This window comes from Borostomias antarcticus (assembly GCF_949987555.1).
Source record: "Borostomias antarcticus genome assembly, chromosome: 23".
NCBI lineage: Eukaryota > Metazoa > Chordata > Actinopteri > Stomiiformes > Stomiidae > Borostomias > Borostomias antarcticus.
Window position 1 is genome coordinate 17556758 of NC_140256.1, and position 21185 is coordinate 17577942.

At 44.9% G+C, this 21185-nt stretch overlaps 1 protein-coding gene across 1 annotated transcript in view; it reads right to left on the reverse strand.

Moving 5' to 3' along the window:
• Nucleotides 1–21185, reverse strand: part of unc5db (unc-5 netrin receptor Db) — a gene marked incomplete at both ends in the record, with an annotated part of 125157 nt that overhangs the window by 35121 nt on the left and 68851 nt on the right. The window contains 3 exons of the mRNA XM_084456883.1: nt 5298–5401; nt 5740–5883; nt 16859–17074. Of these exons, the coding sequence (XP_084313009.1) occupies nt 5298–5401; nt 5740–5883; nt 16859–17074 (464 nt within the window). The remainder of the gene's footprint in view (nt 1–5297; nt 5402–5739; nt 5884–16858; nt 17075–21185) is intronic.

Sequence of the window (21185 nt, forward strand, 5' to 3'; positions counted from 1 at the left end):
TCAACCATCGACCACAGCTATACTTTATGTAATATTCATATATAAAACCACTTCACAACCCTCCAACTGCGGTTATGCTACACAACAACCAAAGCCGTTAGGCATCAGAGGAACGCCACAACCAATTACCAATAACAAAGTCACAGAAGAAAAATAATTATGAATTACAAACTTTGTAATGGTTTACTGCTCCTACCCTGGTCTAGGGAGTTGCATCGCTGCTTCTGCAAATTGCAGTCACCCTGTGGTGGAACAGGCTGACAGGTTTCAGTAGCTTTCAGGTACGATAAAAAGTAAATGCGTGGGGTGTGTTCAAGAAGTAAGCCTGAGGGTAAACACACACTGCTGAGGCAAACACACACACACACACACACACAAATACACACACACAAGCAGCACACAACACACAGACACATACAGACACGCACACAAACACACGCACACAAACACATATGCACACAAACACAGCACACAACACACATACAGACACACACACACACACAAACACAGTACACACACCCTCACATCACACAGGAATGCACTCAAACACACACGCACACCACACACACACACACACACACACACAGACACACACACACACACACAGTATACACACACACACGCACACACACACACACACACACACAAACACAGCACACATACCCTCACATCACACAGGAATGCACTCAAACACACACGCACACCACACACACAGACACACACACACACACAGTATACACACACACACGCACACACACACACACACACACACACACACGCGCACATACACACACACACACACACACACACACACAAACACACAAAATAAGGAATGATGGATGGTGGGTTTCTCAAAGGTTAATCAGAAACATTATGATGATGGTTGTAAAGTAATCACATACAGTATTTTTGTAATTATTGCTTCATGTTTTCAGCAGAAATAGCCTATCTGACTTACAATACATGGAACAGCAGATGTCTCCTTCTGAGAGAGAGAGAACAGACCTAGAAGTGACTGGAGATTTGTCTTATTTTGCTTAAATTCCGTCTAAACGTCTTCCAGATTCCTCCCCGCAATTAAATGATACCTGTTCTGCATCAGAGATGAGCATTGAACTCAGCTTGAGAGAGGGACGACTGGGGACTGACTCAAAATTTCTCATGATTAAACCAATCTGTCACTGGATGGGAGCCGGCCGGGTGACACGTTGGCATGAGAGCATTTTCCTCTTTATGTATTTATTTCAATTTCATCTGGGGAAATTTGCGAGTTGAAAAAGGCAATTAACGCGCGGCACAAGCTGGCCTCTCTGCCGAGCCTCTGTTCCTGCTCTACATTCGCCGCCTGTCGCCGCTAACAGCCTTAGGATAATGATGAAAAGATTTACAGAGCACTAAAGGAGAGACGGAGAGAGAGAGAGAGCAACAACAAAAAAGCACAGAGACAAAAATTAGCCCGGTAAGTGTGTGGTGGAGGACGTGAGAAATGAATTGCCTAATTGGCAAATTTGTTTCAATTAGGAGTCGGTCATCAGTGTCAGGCTTGACGGAGGGGTTTCAGTGCCCACACGTTAGGGGTCGTGCGAAGGTCACCTCCCTCGCGCCTCGTCTGCCGGTGAAGTCCCTCTGATCTTCAGCCGGCGCCCGGTCTACGTCCCGAGCTACGGATTGGACGGAATGTTTTGGAAACGGAGGCGGAGCGAGAGGGGCGAGTTAAAGGACGGCGCAGCGACGTAACCGGTGACACCGGTGACACCGCAGCCGTCACAATGACGTATGAGGGGGGCTGAGATGGAGATCAATCAAAAGCCTCACATGCCCCTATCCACCCCATCCACCCCTAGACTCTCCAGGGCACTTAGTTTCAAGGTGATGGGGTCCACACAGTACAGTACAGAGCTATAATGGATAAGATATGCTGAGTCATGCCTGCTTCTGAAGGATTGTTGGGTCTATTGCCGGGCTCAGACTACAGGATTTTTGGGGCGATTTATCCCCGATTCACCCCTCCCGACAATCGGAGGATAAATCTGGTCTGGAAAGTTGGTCGGGGCCGATGATCGGCCCGGATTATCTTGTAATGTGAGGGGTTTACAGATCCAATCTTATACCTCCCGATCGGCTCGCAGACCCATCGGGGCGGTCCCGATAATATCAAACATGTTTGATATTTAAGATTAGTACGTCCCGACTTTGTGAGACGGCGAGACCAGTGGTTCGTTGCTCCCTCGGGATCGATACGATCCTGTAGTGTGTGATGAGCCGTTATTTTAAAATCTTGCTGTGTGTGCTTGTTTGAGATGCGCACGAAGAATATCTGTTAAGATTCTCCTTATGTGCGTGATGTAACCCGATTTCGAAATTGGTTAGGATTTTAAATATCCTGTAGTGGGAGCCTGGCATATGTTAGAACTGATCCCCCTTCAGCAAGCAGAGCAGGGGAACCATGGAGGACCTAGACACAGTGTGTGTGTGTGTGTGTGTGTGTGTGTGTGTGTGTGTGTGTGTATGTGTATGTGTATGTGTGTGTGTGTGTGTGAGTGTGCACGTGCGTGTGTGTGTGAGTATCTCATCAAGACAATTACAAGGATTAAACTACACTGACAGAATACCTGCGGGGGCAGGATGATATGCCAGTGAGGGACACGGTGAGCACAGTGTCACAGAGCCACTGCCAAGCATGGAACACCCAAGGGTTTCAGAACAACCACACACGCACACACACACACACACACACACACGCACACACACACACACACACACGCACGCACGCGCACCAAAACAAATCAAGAAGGCTTTGAACTTCGCATGCCTCCTGTGTGCCGGTATCAGTGTGAACCCCGCCAGCGGAGGGGCTGTGTGGGAGCTATCTCCAGCCCCGCGCTGGGTAACGCGCTCAGGAGGTTAATCAAAAAAGATAGGGGGAACACAAAGCAGGGTTGCGTCGCCCGCCCTCCCTCCCCTCCCCCGCTGCTTCCCAAATGCCACCCCTCCTCCCCCGAGCGATGCGGCGGCCGCATTACTATTCCGCCCAGATCTGTCTTATCGTAGGGAAATAAATAGAGAGAGAAGCTCTCCGCTCCGGCCAGGCGAGGGAATGTAATTGCTAGGATAATAATGAGGCTCGTCATCCGCTCCGCGTTCGGCTTCGCTCGGACCCGGGAGAGAGCCTCCGGCGGCAGGCCGACGAGCGGGAGGAGAGGACGAGTGAGGAAGAGGCTGGAGGTGGTGATGTTATTGGTCGCTGGTGTGGGGCGGCTTCCCTTGGCATGACGGCCAAACAGAAAAAAAGAAATGGTAGCCTACACCCCCCCACCACACACACACACACACTCACACACACACACACACACACACACAAACAAGGAGCCAGTCAAGTTCTCAATCAGTTCCTCCCTGCTGGCTAAAAATCTAAGAAATACAGTACAGATTTACACGAGTTGAATGTGCCTACATTTATAGCTGTTGATTTCACACTTCCAGATATCTGTGAAATAGGAGGAAATTAAGAGGGAAGAAAGAGAAAGAGAACAAACTTCTGATATCAAACAGCTAATTACTCTTCATCACTGTGATGGCCCCACATGAACTTTAGCTAACTTTATTAATTTCATTCTTGAAATCTGTATGAATGTGTTGATTGGAATTTGATGTAGCGGTAAATAAGTGTAGTCAGGGATGACAGATATTTAAATAGTTACCATGATAGATTAAAATATTTCACTCCTTTTCTTATTCCCTCCTTCATTAGTTTTGTTTCAGTTAACCAATTTCTCAATGTTTATTGCACTGAAGTGTACATAATAAATAATGTCATTGGTTTTTTGTTTGCAACAGTGCAAGGACCATACCTGTGTGTCAGAGAAATAAATGCCAGAATGCATTTCAGCCCAGGGAAAAATAATTGGGGAGGAAAGTGAAATGAAAAGTCGATTTCAGCAGTTAGCCAACTAACATGCTTGCTTTCTTAATGCAAACTGTTCCAAAAAGCAGAGAAGACACACTCCAGATTCGTCAGGCACTGGCTTATAAGCGTTTTTCAGCCACAGTGAGGCAAAATTGATCCATTTCTGAGCAACTCAAGTCTCGTTAGCTTGGCACAACATCATTGCTGACTGAGGGAGTTTTCAAACGCGGCCCTCTGAGGCATGTTTGCGGCGCATCAAAACCACAAACTCACATTCTATTAGTGGCAGGAGTTTACCCCCATCCTGCTCCAGCCTCCCTCTCACCACCCGCTACACTTCCAGCTGCAATCTCAATACTTTATGGAGAGGATGAAGGGGAACTGACTGGGTTGCAGTTGCCTGTCCTGCACTTTACATTATTCACTCCGTCTCTTCATTTGTCTTGACAAAGACTAGGTGGATTCTATTCTAGCAACCAGGATGACATCATTGCTTGACTTCCACGCTGAATCATTCATAATACGCAAGAGTGCCTAAAGCCAAACTCTACTCCAAACACACATGCATTATGGAGGGGTCGTTCACACTCATTAACATTTCAATAGCTTGTGTGAGCAAATATCAATGGTGAGTCCAACAAAGACAAATTACAAAGGATACACAATGAACATAGTTGATATGTTTACATTTCTCGCTGTACAAGGGTGCACATTAGTGTTGCGCGGGTTTGCTGTCTTTTCATCCACACAACTGCAATTGCTAATATCAATAATAAATAAGGTACAGTATGAGGGACAAATGTACGTTTGTTTATTTATAGTTTTTTTTACTGAACATGCTTTGTTTTTATTATTTAATGACCTTGCCTTAGAGCAGAGCTCAATTACATGAAACAGAGAAACTCCAAACTGTTACTAAAATGTTCCTGTGCACCGGATCACCCGTATTTCTCCGTATTACAACGACAGTATTCTGGACTCCTTTCAGTATGAGGTATCTTGCAGTTTGCTGCTGACTGTTCCATGTGCCTCGTTTTATCAACTGTAACAATTTTAATTGGTTGTCAATACTTCACTATAGCCGCGACCGTTCCGAAAATTCATCTGAAAACGATCCCAGCGAGACACATCGTTATCGTTCTTGCTGAAGGCGCATCCATGCATTTGGTGCGACCAGAGTTGAGGTAAGATTCCCTCCTGCTTCCCACAGACAGCAAGTTAATTGTCCTCCACACAACCATCCACCACCTGACCGCCCTTCATCCACAAAACACTGTACATCATGACCCTAAACCTGGCCGCACAGCGGATATAACCCACGCATCCCCCCGAGTGTACTACAGGTCTTTCTCTCCTCTAGCTTGCTGTTGAGGTTGGAGGCGGGGCTTACCTCTGCCGTGGGCACTCCCTCTGGGGGGCGGCAGTGCAGAACGATCATCCCTTTGATCGGCACTTCCTTCCCCTGGGGGTCCTGCTCAAAGTTCTTCCTCAGGTCTGTGTGGGGAAATAACAGGCACTATCAGCCCCTGAGTCGTGGTGATGTTAAACTCACTCTCACCATTGCCCTTGCAGTGTACACTGGGCAACCGGAAGCAAAGCACCCGAGGCCTACTGCCTTCGGCCTCCTAGCCTCCCGCTGATGTGGACAGGGTCATCTGGAGGGCGTGCCAGCTGTTCCACTGTTCTGTATGTCCGTTGAGATTACCGTACTCTACAGCGGATCGTTTGATCCTACAAAGTACATCCGTCCTGTTGTCCTCCAGTGCTCTACTGGCTATTAGCGGTAATCTAAGCCTGTGTCACTATCTGCTAATGCTGGAAGGGGTACTCACAAGCGATGCGGACGGTAGCCTTGCGGCTCTTGGACGTTCCCAGGTGGCTCCAGGCCACACACAGGCACCAGTAGTCCTCCGGGCCATGGAAGTCCTCCACCTGCTGCCTAGACACGTTGATCATCACCTCCCAGACCTTCAGCCCTGGATCAAAGAAGAAACACAGCACTGTGTCAAAGTCATGCAGATCGCATCGACCTTTTGAGGTATTCTGAGGAATAAGACTGTCTCTGAAATAAATAGGCTTGATGAAATGCATACATACAAGCCTTTGTTAGCGATCAATGGATTTTTCATTGAAATGCATTGGACCTGAGATGGCCTGACATATTGTTGCAATCAGTTTGAGTCATTCTAGCCTTTACCCTCTCCCTGCCGGGTGTTGGGAGTGAATCAGTAATGATGGGCCCTCCTCTCTCTCTAGGGGAATACTACAGTTAGTGTTGTGTGCACAAAACTGCTAACAAGATGGACAACTTTGGTTCGAGCTATGGCACCATGACCCTAATAATCTGGGCTCAACTGTAACAAGCCTCACACCAGACCTAATTCAAACGCACATGTCGTACCGACACAATGCCAGTACATCATATTACGCAACAATGTAATGGCACAAATGTAAGCATGGTGCATTTTTAGAGCAAGCCCATTAAAGCGTATCTGTACAAATGGACTCTCCCTTTGAAATCCTCTTAGCGCCTGCATAGTGCAAACTCCCCGCTTGAAATCTTCATAGACCTGTCGCAGAGTTTCAGATGGTTATAAGGCTTCCATTTTAAATCTGAGTCATCGGCTTAGGACCTATCATCTGTGTATTCTGGCTGCTTCTCGGAGTCTCTGTGGCCTGCAGGTCTCCCCATTGCTGGTTGAAGGGGGAGATGTAATGTGCTTGGGTCAGAAAAAGACACATCTGGTCCCATTCATCACCCCCCCCCCCCCAGCCAACCCCATTCCTCTGGCTCTCCTGCACACTTCGCTAAATAAGGTTCTAATCCGACATGATCTTTGCCAGTCGAAGAGCACACTGGTGGTGCAACTTGAAAAGCATTTACAGAGTTCTGACTGAATACCAATTACAGCACAAACCGAGTAGCAGCAAAGACATGGCTACAGGCTCATGTTGTTGCTCACGAGGGGTGAGTGAGGAAGAGGGCATTCATGGCCATCTGTCTGAACACAAATACTCACAAACAACATGACTTCTATTTTCTAACACAGTCTATAGACCTACAGTAATGTTGTTGCAATAGCGAACGCTGTAACCTTGCCCTAACCCTAGCCAAGAAAAGGAAAGCAAAAACTGAGAGAGAAAAAAAACCTCAAGAAAGGTAGATTGAATCCGAAACCAGGAAATTGATTGTATTTGCAGTGTATTTTGGATGCATCTTCTTCTTGTGAAACAGAACTTAAAGGAGGCCAAAATCGTCGAATCATCAATTTATTGAGCATGCCTAACAGGGTCAAATCTTCGGCAATACTACTTTCTTTCACGAGGCGGCCAGCTTATATGTCCTGGCTTCAGGCCAGGTCTCACATGACAAACAAATTTGCATACAAGGGATATAAACATGATCACAAACGGTCAACTGATGTTCTGACTGGTCAAGGTGTCAACTGGTCTTTGCATCAGCTGAGCTCTTGCCCCCCTTCCTCAGACAATGGGGCTGCTTGGTCCTTCCTGGGATCATGTTACAACTGTAGACTTCTTCTTCAGAGGTGTTATCTTTATTGACTCAGGGACAAAGGAATGTTTACTTTAGGACAGAACATATGTTGTCACTAACCTGTTAAACTACTTATAATAACACAGTTCTACCTAAAGTGAAGTTTATTCATTATTCTTAATAAATTGATTACTACATGAGAGTAATACAAATGTATTGATATAATATAGTATGGTATAGTATAAAAATATACTACATATTCTTATTCAATTGGATGACAGTCCAAGTTCTACGGAGGTCTTAAGATTAGTGTAAAAATGAATCAAAACCCAACGACAGCCAACACTTCACAGTCACAAACAGTAGACACAAACACAATTCATAATGCCCCTGTACATAAATGGCATCTGACAGTGTGTTTGTTTGTGTGTGTTTGTGTGTGCGCGCACGCACACTCGTGCATGCATGTGTGTTGAAGGAGACAGCAGAGAAAATAATGACTAATGACTGCACATAATCTCTCCAAAAAAGGGTGTGTGACTATGACTATGACTATGACTAATATGCTAATGAGGCACGTTTCTGTTGACTCCTCCCTCTAGAATGGCACATTTCCTAGACTACTTACCACCCATGACAGGTGGTGTGCCAAAGAGACAAAACAAGGCTCTGCCTCTTTGTCATCTGCCACCCCTACTTGTTTATAGGCAGAACCTTGTTGACAGGATTTATTAAACTAAACATCTTGATTTTTTTCTTCCCCCTGCTACCCTTTCTCTGTAAGGGCTTTCCAGCCACTCTTGACAAAACCACCCAAAAGGCAGTATTATAAAGCGGGACACTTATGCCAGGTCTATGGGTAGAAATAAAATGTGATTGAAGTGAAGGCTAGTGGTCCTGTGAGCCTTATTGGAGGGGCCAGGCCAATCCGGGCTCCCTATGGCTTTGCTCTGTTGCCTCGCGGTGGCCAAGCTTATTGAGTTGGACAGGACTGGGACCATAGGGGCGGGGTGGAGAGAGCTTTTGATCTGTTCCCCAATGGATGTTCCTACCCTGCTCCACTTCCTGCCAGGGATTATTAAATAGATGTGTTTGTCTTGGAAGACCACTTGGTCGTTGGGTGTGTGCCTACTGTCCTATCTCTCAATGTGCGTAATATCTCTCTCTCTCTCTCTCTCTCTCGCGCGTGTGCGCGTGCACGCTCTCTCTCTCTCTCTCCCATGCGACACCCCATCACAGAGTTTCATGAAAAGTACTCTGGTAGTATTTGCGTAATCCTGGTCCAAAAAATGAATGGTAAATAGCCGGCCCGGCCGTGTTTGGGGCGGCTTGTGGACCCGTCCCATGATCCCCCAGGATCCACTCCAGAATTTAATGGGTTGTAAGCTGACCCATGCTACACCCCTACAGTTTAATAAAAATCAGTATGGTATTTTTAGCGTAAACCTACTCTAAAGGATGAATGGAGGTGAATGGCTGGCGGTGTTTGGGCGGCCGGTGGACCCGTCCCGTGATTCGGATCTGCTCCAAAATGTAATGGGTTCTAAGTTGGCCCATGCTAAACCCCTCCACTGAGTTTCATGAAAATTGGTCTGGTAGTTTTTGTGTAATCCTGCTAAAAAACAAACAAACAAACAAAACCAAGAAACGGCTCATGGACCCGCCCCGTGATTCAGATCAACTCCAAAATTGAATGGCTTCTAAGGTGGCCCATGCTACACCCTTCCATCGAGTCCCGTGAAAATCGGTGCAGTAGTTTTTGTGTAATCCTGCTGACAGACGGACGAACGGACGGACAGACGGACTAACACACGCCACCGAAAACATTACCTCTCGCATAGCTGTCGCTGAGGCGGAGGTTAAAAGGAAGGTGGAGGTAACAATTAAATACTGTAATACAAGGTGTGAACATGAACTACCGCAAAGATAATGTCTCCATAGCAGTACTGTGCATCTATCTGTAGTGCTTCCATCAATTCCTAATCACTATGTTCTGTAACGGTTATGCTGCTCTATGCTCTTTCAGTAGCTTTACCCCTACTTAGTATAGTGCTTTCTGTCTCCTTATAAGGCTCTGTATTGGTGGGTTCTGGCGTTGTGGGCCACTCAGGGGGTAAGTCTTCTGAAGTGCAGTGGCTGTCAGCGCTTTGTCTGCAGAGCGTGCTAGCATGCTGGTTCCTCCGCCGGGCCTCTTCGTTCTCTGTTAGCACATCTACCAGCACTGAGAGAGGCTCCCACAGGCCTCTGTCAACACCTCAACAGGAGCCCGTGTTTCTGCTTCCTTCTGGATGTTCACAAGGGAGGCACTGGAGGGTATGAATAAAATGAGAAAATCTGGAGGTTATATTGTCCACATATGAATTAAAAAGGCCCATGGTGACAAACTTGACCTTGAAGCTTTTCTTCTTATAAATCTGAAGATTTGTATCCATTTTAGGAAGTGTAGCTCATATTGCAGTTGAGTGGTTAAGGTCAGTGTGTGTGTGTGTGTGTGTGTGTGTGTGTGTGTGTGTGTGTGTGTGTGTGTGTTGTGGCAACCTGAGAGCGCCAGCCCTGGAGAGTCCTGGTCAGCACCACAGACAGCGGCAGGTGATCGGTTCCCCCTTCGCTCTCAGCTAACGAGGGACACAGGTGCAGCTCGTCGACTGGTGGTGGAAGGACAAAAGGCTGCCTGACGCACTTAGGGAGACTCGACCCAAGTACACAATGGGTGAAAGCTGGACGCCGGCCATTGAATCTAGGGCTGCGTTCCGAATCGCATACTTCTACTTTTCACTACCAGTACGTACTACAGCTGCCCCTAGAAAGTACGTACTTTGCACGCAGTATGCATCCAATTGGGACATACTACCTTGTCATAACATGGCGGCTTGAAATTTGACCACGTCCGTCGCTGTCCATGAAGCGACATTCGTCCATAGCTGGGATTCATCAAAACGCCTCCGGTGTACTCGCAAATGTGATGTTATTTCAGCTGAGCACAGGTTTGTGTGTCAGAATAGCCAGAAAAGTGTGCTGGCTTGCATACTGCAAAACATGACCGGATGTAGTAAGACATCCTGGTATTTTTACCATACTGCATGTGGTGTACGATCTATTGGGGCATACTACATCCATTTTTTTTCATACTATATAGTATGGAAGTACGCAATTCTGAACGCACCCTAGTTCATGCCCTGACCCACTAATGCCTTGTTTCCCCAGGTCTGAGGAGCCTGAGCCGTCGAGAATCATGCCCTCGACTAAGGAAGATCTTCAGTTAACCTTTTTGGATATTTTTGTTAATGCCCCTAGAGGGCTCAAACCTGCCGCTGGTGTGTTTGCTTTCTGTTATCCAACATAGACAGCCATGGTGAACGTGAACACTTTTAGTGCCACAGAGGACACAGTGCATTGTTCTCAGTTGAGGATGGGAACAGCATGAGCACATTATAATGTCGTACTCAATCAAGCTCTCTCTCTCCCCCTATCCCAGCTACCCATGGCTGAACCTGCACAAAAACCAGCAATAAAGAATGAATCATTCAAGGCATCACTTGGTAAACTCCCCATCCAATTCAGTGACAGGAGCACTTGAAGGCATTCATTCAGAATGAATATCAAAATCCCCTTATTCCCACAAATGCACAGACAAACACGCACGCAAGCACACACACACACACACACACACGCACGCGCACACACACACACACACACATATACACACACACACACAGGCATGTATGCACAAACACTCATACACACAAGCTACACAAAAGTTTCCATTACGTGCTATTTTTCAGCACTGGGGGAGGATATTTGATCATTTTTATTTTCCTTTCAGCGAGACGGCCACTTCCTGATGAGGCGTCTGTCTCCCACCCCCATTAGGCCTGGTGCCCAGTGCTTAACACCGTCATTAGAGACCAGCACACTGGGAGGCATCTCTGCTCTTTAAATCAAAATGATATCCAATTTAATGCTTGTGACAAAACAAAGGGTATTCATGGAGCTTGGCATAACTAGGAAATAGAATGGCCAAGTGGGTAAGAGTGTTGCATCCCTACACTGATGGAGAAAATACTCCATTACTTCAGTAATTTCTTCAGGGAGGCTAGAAAACACCATCCCAGCGGGCGAGGACAAGTGTGTTTACTCACATTTAATGACCACATTATATTATTTGTGTTCGATTTAAACAGTAATTTGCATTGCATTGTATTTAAGACTCCATTTCTAGCACACATCCATTGAGCAGTTGTACAGTGGCTCACTATGTAGCCTAGTTAGTGTCAGTTTACTTTATTCTTCTGTCCAATTCTGTCGCTGTCCTACTGCTCTCAAATGGTTTGAACTAGAGACCTCGATTAAAGTTTCTAATGTTAGAGAAGCCATGCAGTCATCTTATTAACAATTATTTTAATTCACTCCCTCTCTTTTTCTCACCCTTTCCATCCATCCGTCCGTCCGTCCGTCCGTCCGTCCGTCCGTCCATCCATCCATCCATCCATCCATCATCATCCCTCCCATCCATCCATCCATCCATCCCTTCATCCCTCCATCCATCCCTCCATCCATCCATCCATCCATCCATCCATCCATCTAGGATTCAATCAATGCAAGATATGTGTTTTCCCAGCTAGGCACATTCATACACCCACACATCTTCCTCTAACTACATTCATCCCCCCCTCTCTCTCAATCATTCTCTGGTCTTTTTTATTTCCTATGAATTTCAACATCTTTCTCTTTTGCATCTCTTTTTAGATCTCATTACTATCCGACTTCATTGTACTGTAGGCTATCCATATTATTACCTCTCTCTCCTACTCTTATCTTATCACACTCAATTCCCCATGTTTTCTCTCTCTCTATCCATGCAGCATGCAGAAGCCATCATCTCCATCCATTTTTACCTTGCCATATCAATTTAAGCTACTATTCATGACTATGTAGTACCGTTGAAGCTATCTCAACTAAATATGCTGATTTACCCTGCACAGTCATTTCTTCAGAAAATCTACCTTTTATAGTTCATGTACAGTATGCCATGAAATCAGAGATTGTACATTCTTTATTCCACTACATGTGAAACCCAGCGGAATCCCAGTCAGACCAAACAATGTGGTCCAAATGCAGTCAGTCAATGTCACCATTGGAGCCATGTGAGCCCATGTTAGTTTCACATGCGTTTCTCTCCTCTCTGTACAGTTTTGTTGGCACACGACACATGTCTAATCGAATACCTTGTCATAAACAGAGGGTATAAAAACTAAAACTATGATCACATACTTCTCTGATCAGTCTGGCATGACATCCAAACTAAGAAGTTCAAAAAACCAGTAAGCACCTTCCTCTATAATAAAAGAGGACATATTTAATGCACAGCCCACTGGTCAAGTGGAAATCTGCTGTAAGCCCAAATAAAATACATGTCAAGAGACAACATTATATTCCCCCTCAGGAGTCAACAGCGTGGTAGATACAGACATGGGTGAGGTGTATTGTCTAGCCACGTTCAGTTAACAACCCCATTAACTGACTCACAAAGCAACCTCGGGGCAAAGATAACATCAATCCTAGCTTGAGTGTCCCATTACAGACTGGCAAAAGCATTGCAACACAAGAGATATACGGGTGGGTTGTGAGGGAAGTGAGGCCGTGGCCTGGCTGGGGACTCTGGTGTCACTGGCTTGTTTGTCATGTGTAGGTGTTCCCTGGGCCCTGATCCTCCTGGCTGGTGAGAGGACCAGGCCTGTTTATCTGCTCTGCTCAGGCCTCCCTTCCAGTTCACACACACACACACACACACACACACGCACACACGCACGCACGCACGCACGCACACACACACGCACGCACCACTCCCCACAAGTGCTGCTCCAGTATGATATATGAAGAATGTATGATAAAAAATTTTTTTTTTCAATTCCCATGTGTATTGAGTCTTAACTAAATATGGGAGCTTGTATTGGATGTCATTCTAAGGCTAGTCTTGCATAGCCAGACCCATCTCCACACTTCGGTTACGCTGCGCCAGTGCCGAAGACAGGTCTGGCTCGACATATTACCATTCTGCAATAGGGGGGAAAAAAACGCAGTATTTCTTTAAACCAATCACAGTTGTCTTGGGCGGAGCCAGCCCCGGACGCAGCGACGGTGCACTTGCAAAATAGTTTGGATTGAATCTGATTGGTGCCGAGAGAATCTCTCGGCCCGAATCAGATTAATTTGCGTCGCCAGTCTCGCCAATGATTGGGCAGTGTGACAACAAATGACAAGGTTTATTGCCAAAACCTACATCCGTTGAGTCAGACTATTCTAAGGCAACTAGCTATATTCCTTAAGGGGAAATTTATCTCCAGTAACCTAATCAAAAACACATAAAGGAACGTTGTGAGCAGCAAAATTCTACCCACACTAGTGAAGCACTTCCTGACAACAGAACACAACCAGGAAGAGTAATTTATCCTTGCAGAGAAGCAATTGAAGCCAGATGTATTCTGATATAATCGCCCATACACAGGTGGGTCTCAGTAATCTCCATTAGGGATGAGTCCTGTCGGTCCCTCCTCTCGTACTTGGATACAGAGGGATGACTGATGACCTTCCACTTTCAGACATATTGGAGGGGGAAGGGGTACTGGACCATGGGATCAATCACTTGAGCTGGCATCTGCTGTGCATTTCCCAAATGTGTTTAAGTGGTACGGTTGTGGCTAAAGGAGCTCTCCAATCAGAGCTGTGGACCAAAACGGCTCGTGAAAACATGAATGAAAATGAGAGGACGTCTGTAAGCATTTGTCATTGTCCTATAGGCATTTTAGTCCAGCCTAAGCAAACATTTTTGTACGCATTCCTGTATATTGCGACATGACACTGTTTGACAGTAATCTCTCAGCTGTTCAATTATGTAAATTCATATTGACCCTATCACAAAGTCTATAATTGACAGGTAGACAGGATCCTGGCTGATCCCAGCGGCCTTTGCACATCTGGCAGTGGTTCCTCTTAATGAGCTTGCCATGTGCTTTAAAATACCAGCCAGGTCTGAATTCTCAATGAGCCAACATATTGATATAGGAATATGTCAACAGTGAAATTGCTTCTATTTCAACGTGCAATATTAAATGACTATTGATATCACTTTTAGAGAAAAAAACATTTTCAAAGAGAAATAGTTTTGTAACATGAGGCAGGAATTTAAATGAATCTAAAAACTATGCTCATGTCCAGTACACCAAGTCCCCGTTCCATTACTCTGCTGGGGAACTCAAGGGCATTGTACCCCTGTTGCTTATCTGGCCTTGTGATTCATCTGCCTGGTTGGTAAATAAGTGATGTTATCATATGCTCCTTATGGCATTGAGGGCCCATGTCCTAATCAATAACATCCAATCCTTCGCTGATCTGCTGCTCTGATTATCTTGACTAATCCAATACACAATTTAGCTGTCCCTTCCTGGGCCAGGGACAAAGGCCTGTTAAGCATGCTGTTATCAGCAGTTATGAGTTTAAGGCTGATATAAAGCTCGCGTGGCAATGGGCTAAGGTTAGGACACTGTCAGACTCTTTTAATTGCAAATCCACTCAGGTCGCCAGATACAGAACAGATCTCACAGCCTACTGTAGAAGGTAATTGCTGTTCCAGTTTCAGCCAATAGGAGATAAAGTAAAAATGATCATCATTTCACAAAACCTCCTGCCTAGAGGTGTCATTGCACATAATATGCTGTGCTGTGGGGTTAAGTGTCATGTGGGACCCCAAGAGCAGCCTGTTATTCCCATTAGAATGCTGATGAGTTGATTAAGTATGAACCGAGTCATAATATACAAACTAGGTCTCAAATCTTGCAGTCAACATGTTCCACTCAGCGTTTACAGACAGTATCTACAGTATGATGGAGAATTACTGTCAAAAATAACGTAACATTTATTTATGCAGGGTTTTCAATTGAGAAAAAAAAAACTATTTTGCAAGGAAGCCCAGCGCTTGAAAACTCCTAAAAACTCCCAGACAGACTAGTCTTTTGAATTATCCTACAATGATACTAGCGTGTCCAACAAAATGTTAAGGGAAAGAGAGCACTTATTTTTGTCGCGAGACAATGCACATCCTTATCATGAAATCACTTAATTAACTTGTGTGATATTCGGCATTGGACATTGAAGTGGCATACAAATTTTTAACATGCTTTTATACTTTCAAACTCACAGAGAGCTAAAATAGTACGTTTTTGACTTTAATTTCTTCATTATTAACACAACAACAATTTCACAGCACAGCAATCACAATATAATGAACTTCCAGAAGCAATTAAACAGCCTTTCCAGCAGAAGGACTTTCATGCATACAATAAAAGACTTCTCTTCACTAATCAGCGTCCATTCCAGGCGAGGTGTCACATTAGCTTTGTTTTTACGGAAACCCCTTCAGGAAGCCAGGCTCTAATCAACATAACCTGCCAGCTACCTTCATCTGACACCACCTGACAGGGTGTAATTGGGATGAACATGTTGTTTCTTTGGTTTCACTCAAAATTACAACCACACCAAGGACCAGAACAAACTGTTCGATTAGAAGGGGATGAATATACAGGTATGTCATGAAAGGTAAGTATGTTTTGATTGAAACATTAACATTAATTGATACTTCTGTTGTGTAAAATTACCATTCTCTAGCATCAAGCTAGAGTATCATCATTGTGATTGTGTTACAGTTTTTCTTACTTAGTTTACACAATCTGCACAATCTGAATTCTGCTGAACTACACACGTTTCCTGTCTTACACTCAGATTTCAATCCTAAACCACCCATTTGTCAAAACACTACACAAAATTCTCTATATTTTTCACAATCTTCTTGAATAAAATTGTATTCTGTTCACAGGGAACACACTGACATTCAAATGGCTACACTAACATTTACAAGTCTGTTGAAATTTGCAATCAGAGCTTTAGCAATACTGCAAAAGGGCCACAGAGGAGCTCCTGGTTTGGAGAGCCGTGGATGGAAACATTGAAGAGTATAAAAACATTATACAGCAATATTTTACGTAGAACAGGAGAAAGTGTAACACTGAATATGCCAAGGTATAATTCTCCTGATAAGTCTTTCATACTGTTTTCCATTCATACTACTGTAGTAGTGTTTCCATTCAGCACATCAACGGTCAACTGGTGCTTAGAAATGTCTACTCATATGATGGCATGTGTGTGTATCTCATTTGCACACAATGTTCAATTTTGTGAAGAGTTAATATTTGTTTGAAGGCAAAGTGTCATTTTGCAGGAGATTTGTGGATTTTGCATTATGTGTGTGTGTGTTTTGTGGTTTGTGTGTATGAGTTTAGGTTTTAGAATTTAGAATAAGGTGTTCTTCCAGAAAACGTGTTTCTTCATGTTGAACCTGTACCTGTACTGAACCAGTTGTGCAACTCCATAGGTTGGCACAAGGTTGAAGTGGTCCATCTTACCAATGCTGTGATCCATGTACTCCTGGGAGGCGTGCTCGTTCTGGTGCACCCATTCCCCGTTGCACTTGAAGAAGATCTGCAGGGCAGGCACTGCCCGACACCGCAGCTTGATAGGGTTGCTCTTGACGATGTAGGCGTCCACTGGTTCCTGAAGAAAGTGGGGGAGTGTGCCAGGGACAGACGGCAGTGAGTCTGGTGACACATCTCCAGCTGCTCCTGAAAAGAGAGACCTGGTTAGTATGGTTCCTTAAGGTTACATTCAAGACAAAGAATACCAGCTCATAGTCAATTTGGTATTGGAAGGTTTATGGCTGCATGAACGTAGATGATAATAGAAAAAAAAGATTCTCAAAGGGATGCTTTCAGTCGCAATGTTTTTTGTATGTGTGTGTTTTTTCCCTTCCAAAAAGGGAAATAGCAGTTCAGAATGAGTATATTCATATCACTACAGTATGCCATTTCCCCTCAGACAGTCTTTGCATTTCTCATTCAGCTTATGTTGGCATGGCAGAGGGAGAAAAAAGCACGGAGAATAAATTAAGCAATTCGTTTCCACTATAGTCAAAATTAGTCTCTTCAGAGCAATTTGAAACCAGAACAGAGTAAGCAGCAGTATTGGGAGAGGACTGATTACTGGAATTGTGACTGTTGAGCCTGAATGCATGTTATCTCGGCCGCAAGCACCATCTTGGTGCACCAAAAAAAACATTTGTGCTGCTGCCAATATGCTCCCTGCCTTGATGCTGGTGCACGATGTAAGCCAGGTTATTCCTTAATACAGTCTGGCAAGCATCTGGCAAAACCCACTGCCATTGTTTATAGCGCTGCCTCATCGATCTCGGCAGAGAAAACAATTGATCTATAACAGGCAGCTATTGTTGAAGGAAATGCAGTTCAAGATATATATAGACTCTTCATTTGATGCCTCCCCCACTAGCCCCCTCTCCTTTCCAGGTCAGAGACGGACCTTAACATCCCACCTGAGGACAGAACAATAAGTAACAGGACGTTTGTGCTTACGCCGTCACTGGAATCCATCTCAGGATTAGACCTCAATCCCATCAAGGCTGCTCCCGCAAAGCCATTCACAGCTGTAAAAGCCCATGAAAGCTATTATGTCCACCATCAAATCCAATTCTGTCCCCTGAAATCAAATCACCCAGCTCCACTCACCACCACCCACATCCCTCGTTGAATAGATGAATGAACGGACACCCAAAGTGCACTCACACATACAGCAAATATGCAGGTCTGCTTCCTGTAAATACATACAAAGCATCTGTTGACAAGACCATGACAGATAACATGGACCCACATGAAAGATAAGGGTATTTCCCCCAGTTTGCTTAACCCAATCTGTTTTTACAAGGAAACGGTGATGATAAGGAGTGGACAACAGGAAGGATGAAAGCAAATAAAGAACTAAGAAGACTGACAGAGACCAGGACATGCTGCAACACACAAGCAAGGGAGACGCTTGAAGCCTCACAGTCTTTCCCAGATCATTGAACTGAAAACGATTCCTTGAGCATTGAGAGATTAAATTAGTTTCTTTCTGTTACAGCAGAATAGGGTGGGGGGTACAACCTGCATATTCATTACCCATTACTCAACCTTGCAGAGACAGCGGGGGCAATGCTGCCATATCTCCAGTAAAAGAGATTCCTGACAGACTTTTAATTTCCATGGAAGTGATGTCTTTGCTCGTCCTCTGCTTAATGGCTAAAGCACGCTTGCAGACATTTTGTTCAGTGGCCTTAAATGACAAAAGAACACGTTGCAATGAAACCCTAAGTGATTTCCGAGGTGAGTATAAAATCATTGACTTCACTGCAATTTGTACCTTGTTTACCCTCACAGCAAGAATGCTTTATTATCTCAGTCTATATACCACCACATGTGGTGCAGAAATGATATGTTGTGACATTAGATACCGCAAGCTGTTCTCTCTCAGAGGGAAGTCTTCCTCGTCTAAAATCTTTGCTGTATGAATTATGCATTCACCAGCCTCATACTGCTTATTATGACAAACAATAGCCAACTTTTGCAAATGCTTTAGAGCATATTTATTGTAAAGATGCTTTATGTTAAAATTCCAGTCATTATCCTCTAAATCCAGAAGCCAGATGTCTCTACTCTCTATGGACTCACTGTTAGATTCCAAACTGTGTGTATTTGTTAGCTTTGCCTCAGAAGATGAGTAATTATCATCCAAATGCAAAAAATAAAAATATGTTTTACTGTAAAAATATGTTTTATGTAGGACACAATGTGATAAATGGAATATAAATAAACACAGCTATTATTAAGGTGTTAATCATAACTGTTCCCTCCCCATCATCCTCCACCATTGAGCTCTGTCCCTATAATGTGACAGAATGCCTTGATGACTATGGAGGTGGGGCAAGCCAAGGCTTTTGAACCCAGAGATGGCTTTGATTTGGCTGGAGTTTACCCTGCTCATTAATTATCCAACCGAAAATAACTAATTATAAAGCCTGTCATTTGCTTTATGTTTGGACACTCACTGCAGTCAAAGGTAAAATATAATTGGAACAAGGTGACAATCCATGCTCCATAAACTCTCAGTCTTGACTGCTCCTCTCATGATAGATGCTCGTAAACATGAGCCCTAATGAAGGTAGTAAGTGTGTCGCCAATAAGTTACTTATTGCATCATTATGGAAGTTAATTTTTACCCTGCCTGTTAAATGCTCTAGCCCCCTCTCAGCACCCTCCCCCTGACTGGGGGCAGATACAGTATCCGTCTCTCCATCTACGGTGGCCCTGGTGTTCAGTTCGAGCAGGAAGGAAACAATGTAGATGAGCCAGGGGACCTTGTCAAGCAGAAACTGATATCAATCAACAATTCCCTAGCCATCGATCTGAATAGCTGGCCGAAAGTTGCTTTTGTTCACTGGTATTATGTTGTGCGGAGGTGGATTGGGCTCACAAAGTGATGAGGAATTGTAAAAAATAAAAAAAAATAAAAAAGCTGGAAAGATTGACCATCTAGTAAACAGGCGAACAGCATTAAAAGATGACAAGATGTGTCTCTCCGGACTACTTTCCCTGCACGTCCCTGGCTTGACAGCTTGACTCTCTCACATCAGCAAAGCTGCCTGGCTCACACCTCCGACAATGAAAGGAAACGGACAGCAGCAGAAGTGGGTTACCTGGAAATCCCCCCCAATCCTCACGCCACTGTTCTCACGCACCCCTGACTCAGATACTTAATATTTCCCGGAAGCTGCAGAACCCAAGTCCTCTAAATCACACACTTATTCTCAAACACTGCAGATCACTGGGGAGTGTTTCAATTTTTTACAGAGGTCGAGATAGGTAGAGGGCGAGGCTGAGCAGTGTTAGCAGAGCGAGTGTGCAACCTTCTTAGGTTTCAGCAGGGATTCTCTTCATTTGAGAGCAAGAGTATCAGGAGGTGTCAGGCTAATCCCTCGCTCGGAGGGGAGCAGAGTGGCTCGGCTCAGCAGAGGTCCGGGGCTGGGGTCTAGACCGCGCTCTTCTCGGAGACAGTGTGTATCCCAGGATGTTGTGAGAAAGACCTGGCCATTATGCACACATGGACACATGCAAGCGCAGCACAAACACACACTTCTCCGAGCTAACCAATCCTATACTCATGATGGTTTAGTTGGGTTAAAAATAAAACTGTAGTGGGAATACTGGGAAACCCACCATTACTGACACATGGCACTCTCTTGGGTCTCGGACGATTAGACGTATGCCGGAAGGTGCTTCTGTTGGGTGAGCGTTTGATGTGCTCAGTCTCACCGATAGGCAGTGGGTTATTGTCTGCTGACACAAAATTGCACCATAACATTGTCATAGAAACTTGCCACGACAAGGCCTTGAAAAGCATTTTACGCAGACTGTAATCAATTTCGAAAAAATGTGAGCAACAGCTGGAAAAGTGTCCTGCCTCCATTTCCTGCTTTGAAAAGCAATTACGCTGCGGATGATGTGTCCATACTCAGTGCAGCTCTTAAACGGGCAGTGTGAGGGGTTTAGCTCCTGGTCATTACAGAGCATAGATCTGGAGTCCTGTCAGATAGAGGTGTACTGGTGAGTCCGCGTTTTACTCTAGAGGCCACATGCGCCTTCTCTCAGCTGATTGACTGAGACAGGCTTTGTCAGTTATTGACACACTGCCTCTGAGCACATCCCACATGGCCTGGAGTGAATAGGAAATCCTCACCATCAGGCAACCGGCAACCGTCTGCCTCAGACTCTCTAGCCCTGGTCTTTTAAGGGATCCTGTTTGAAAGCCTGCCTAACCCACCCCTGTTTAGCCCACTCACTGTCCCCT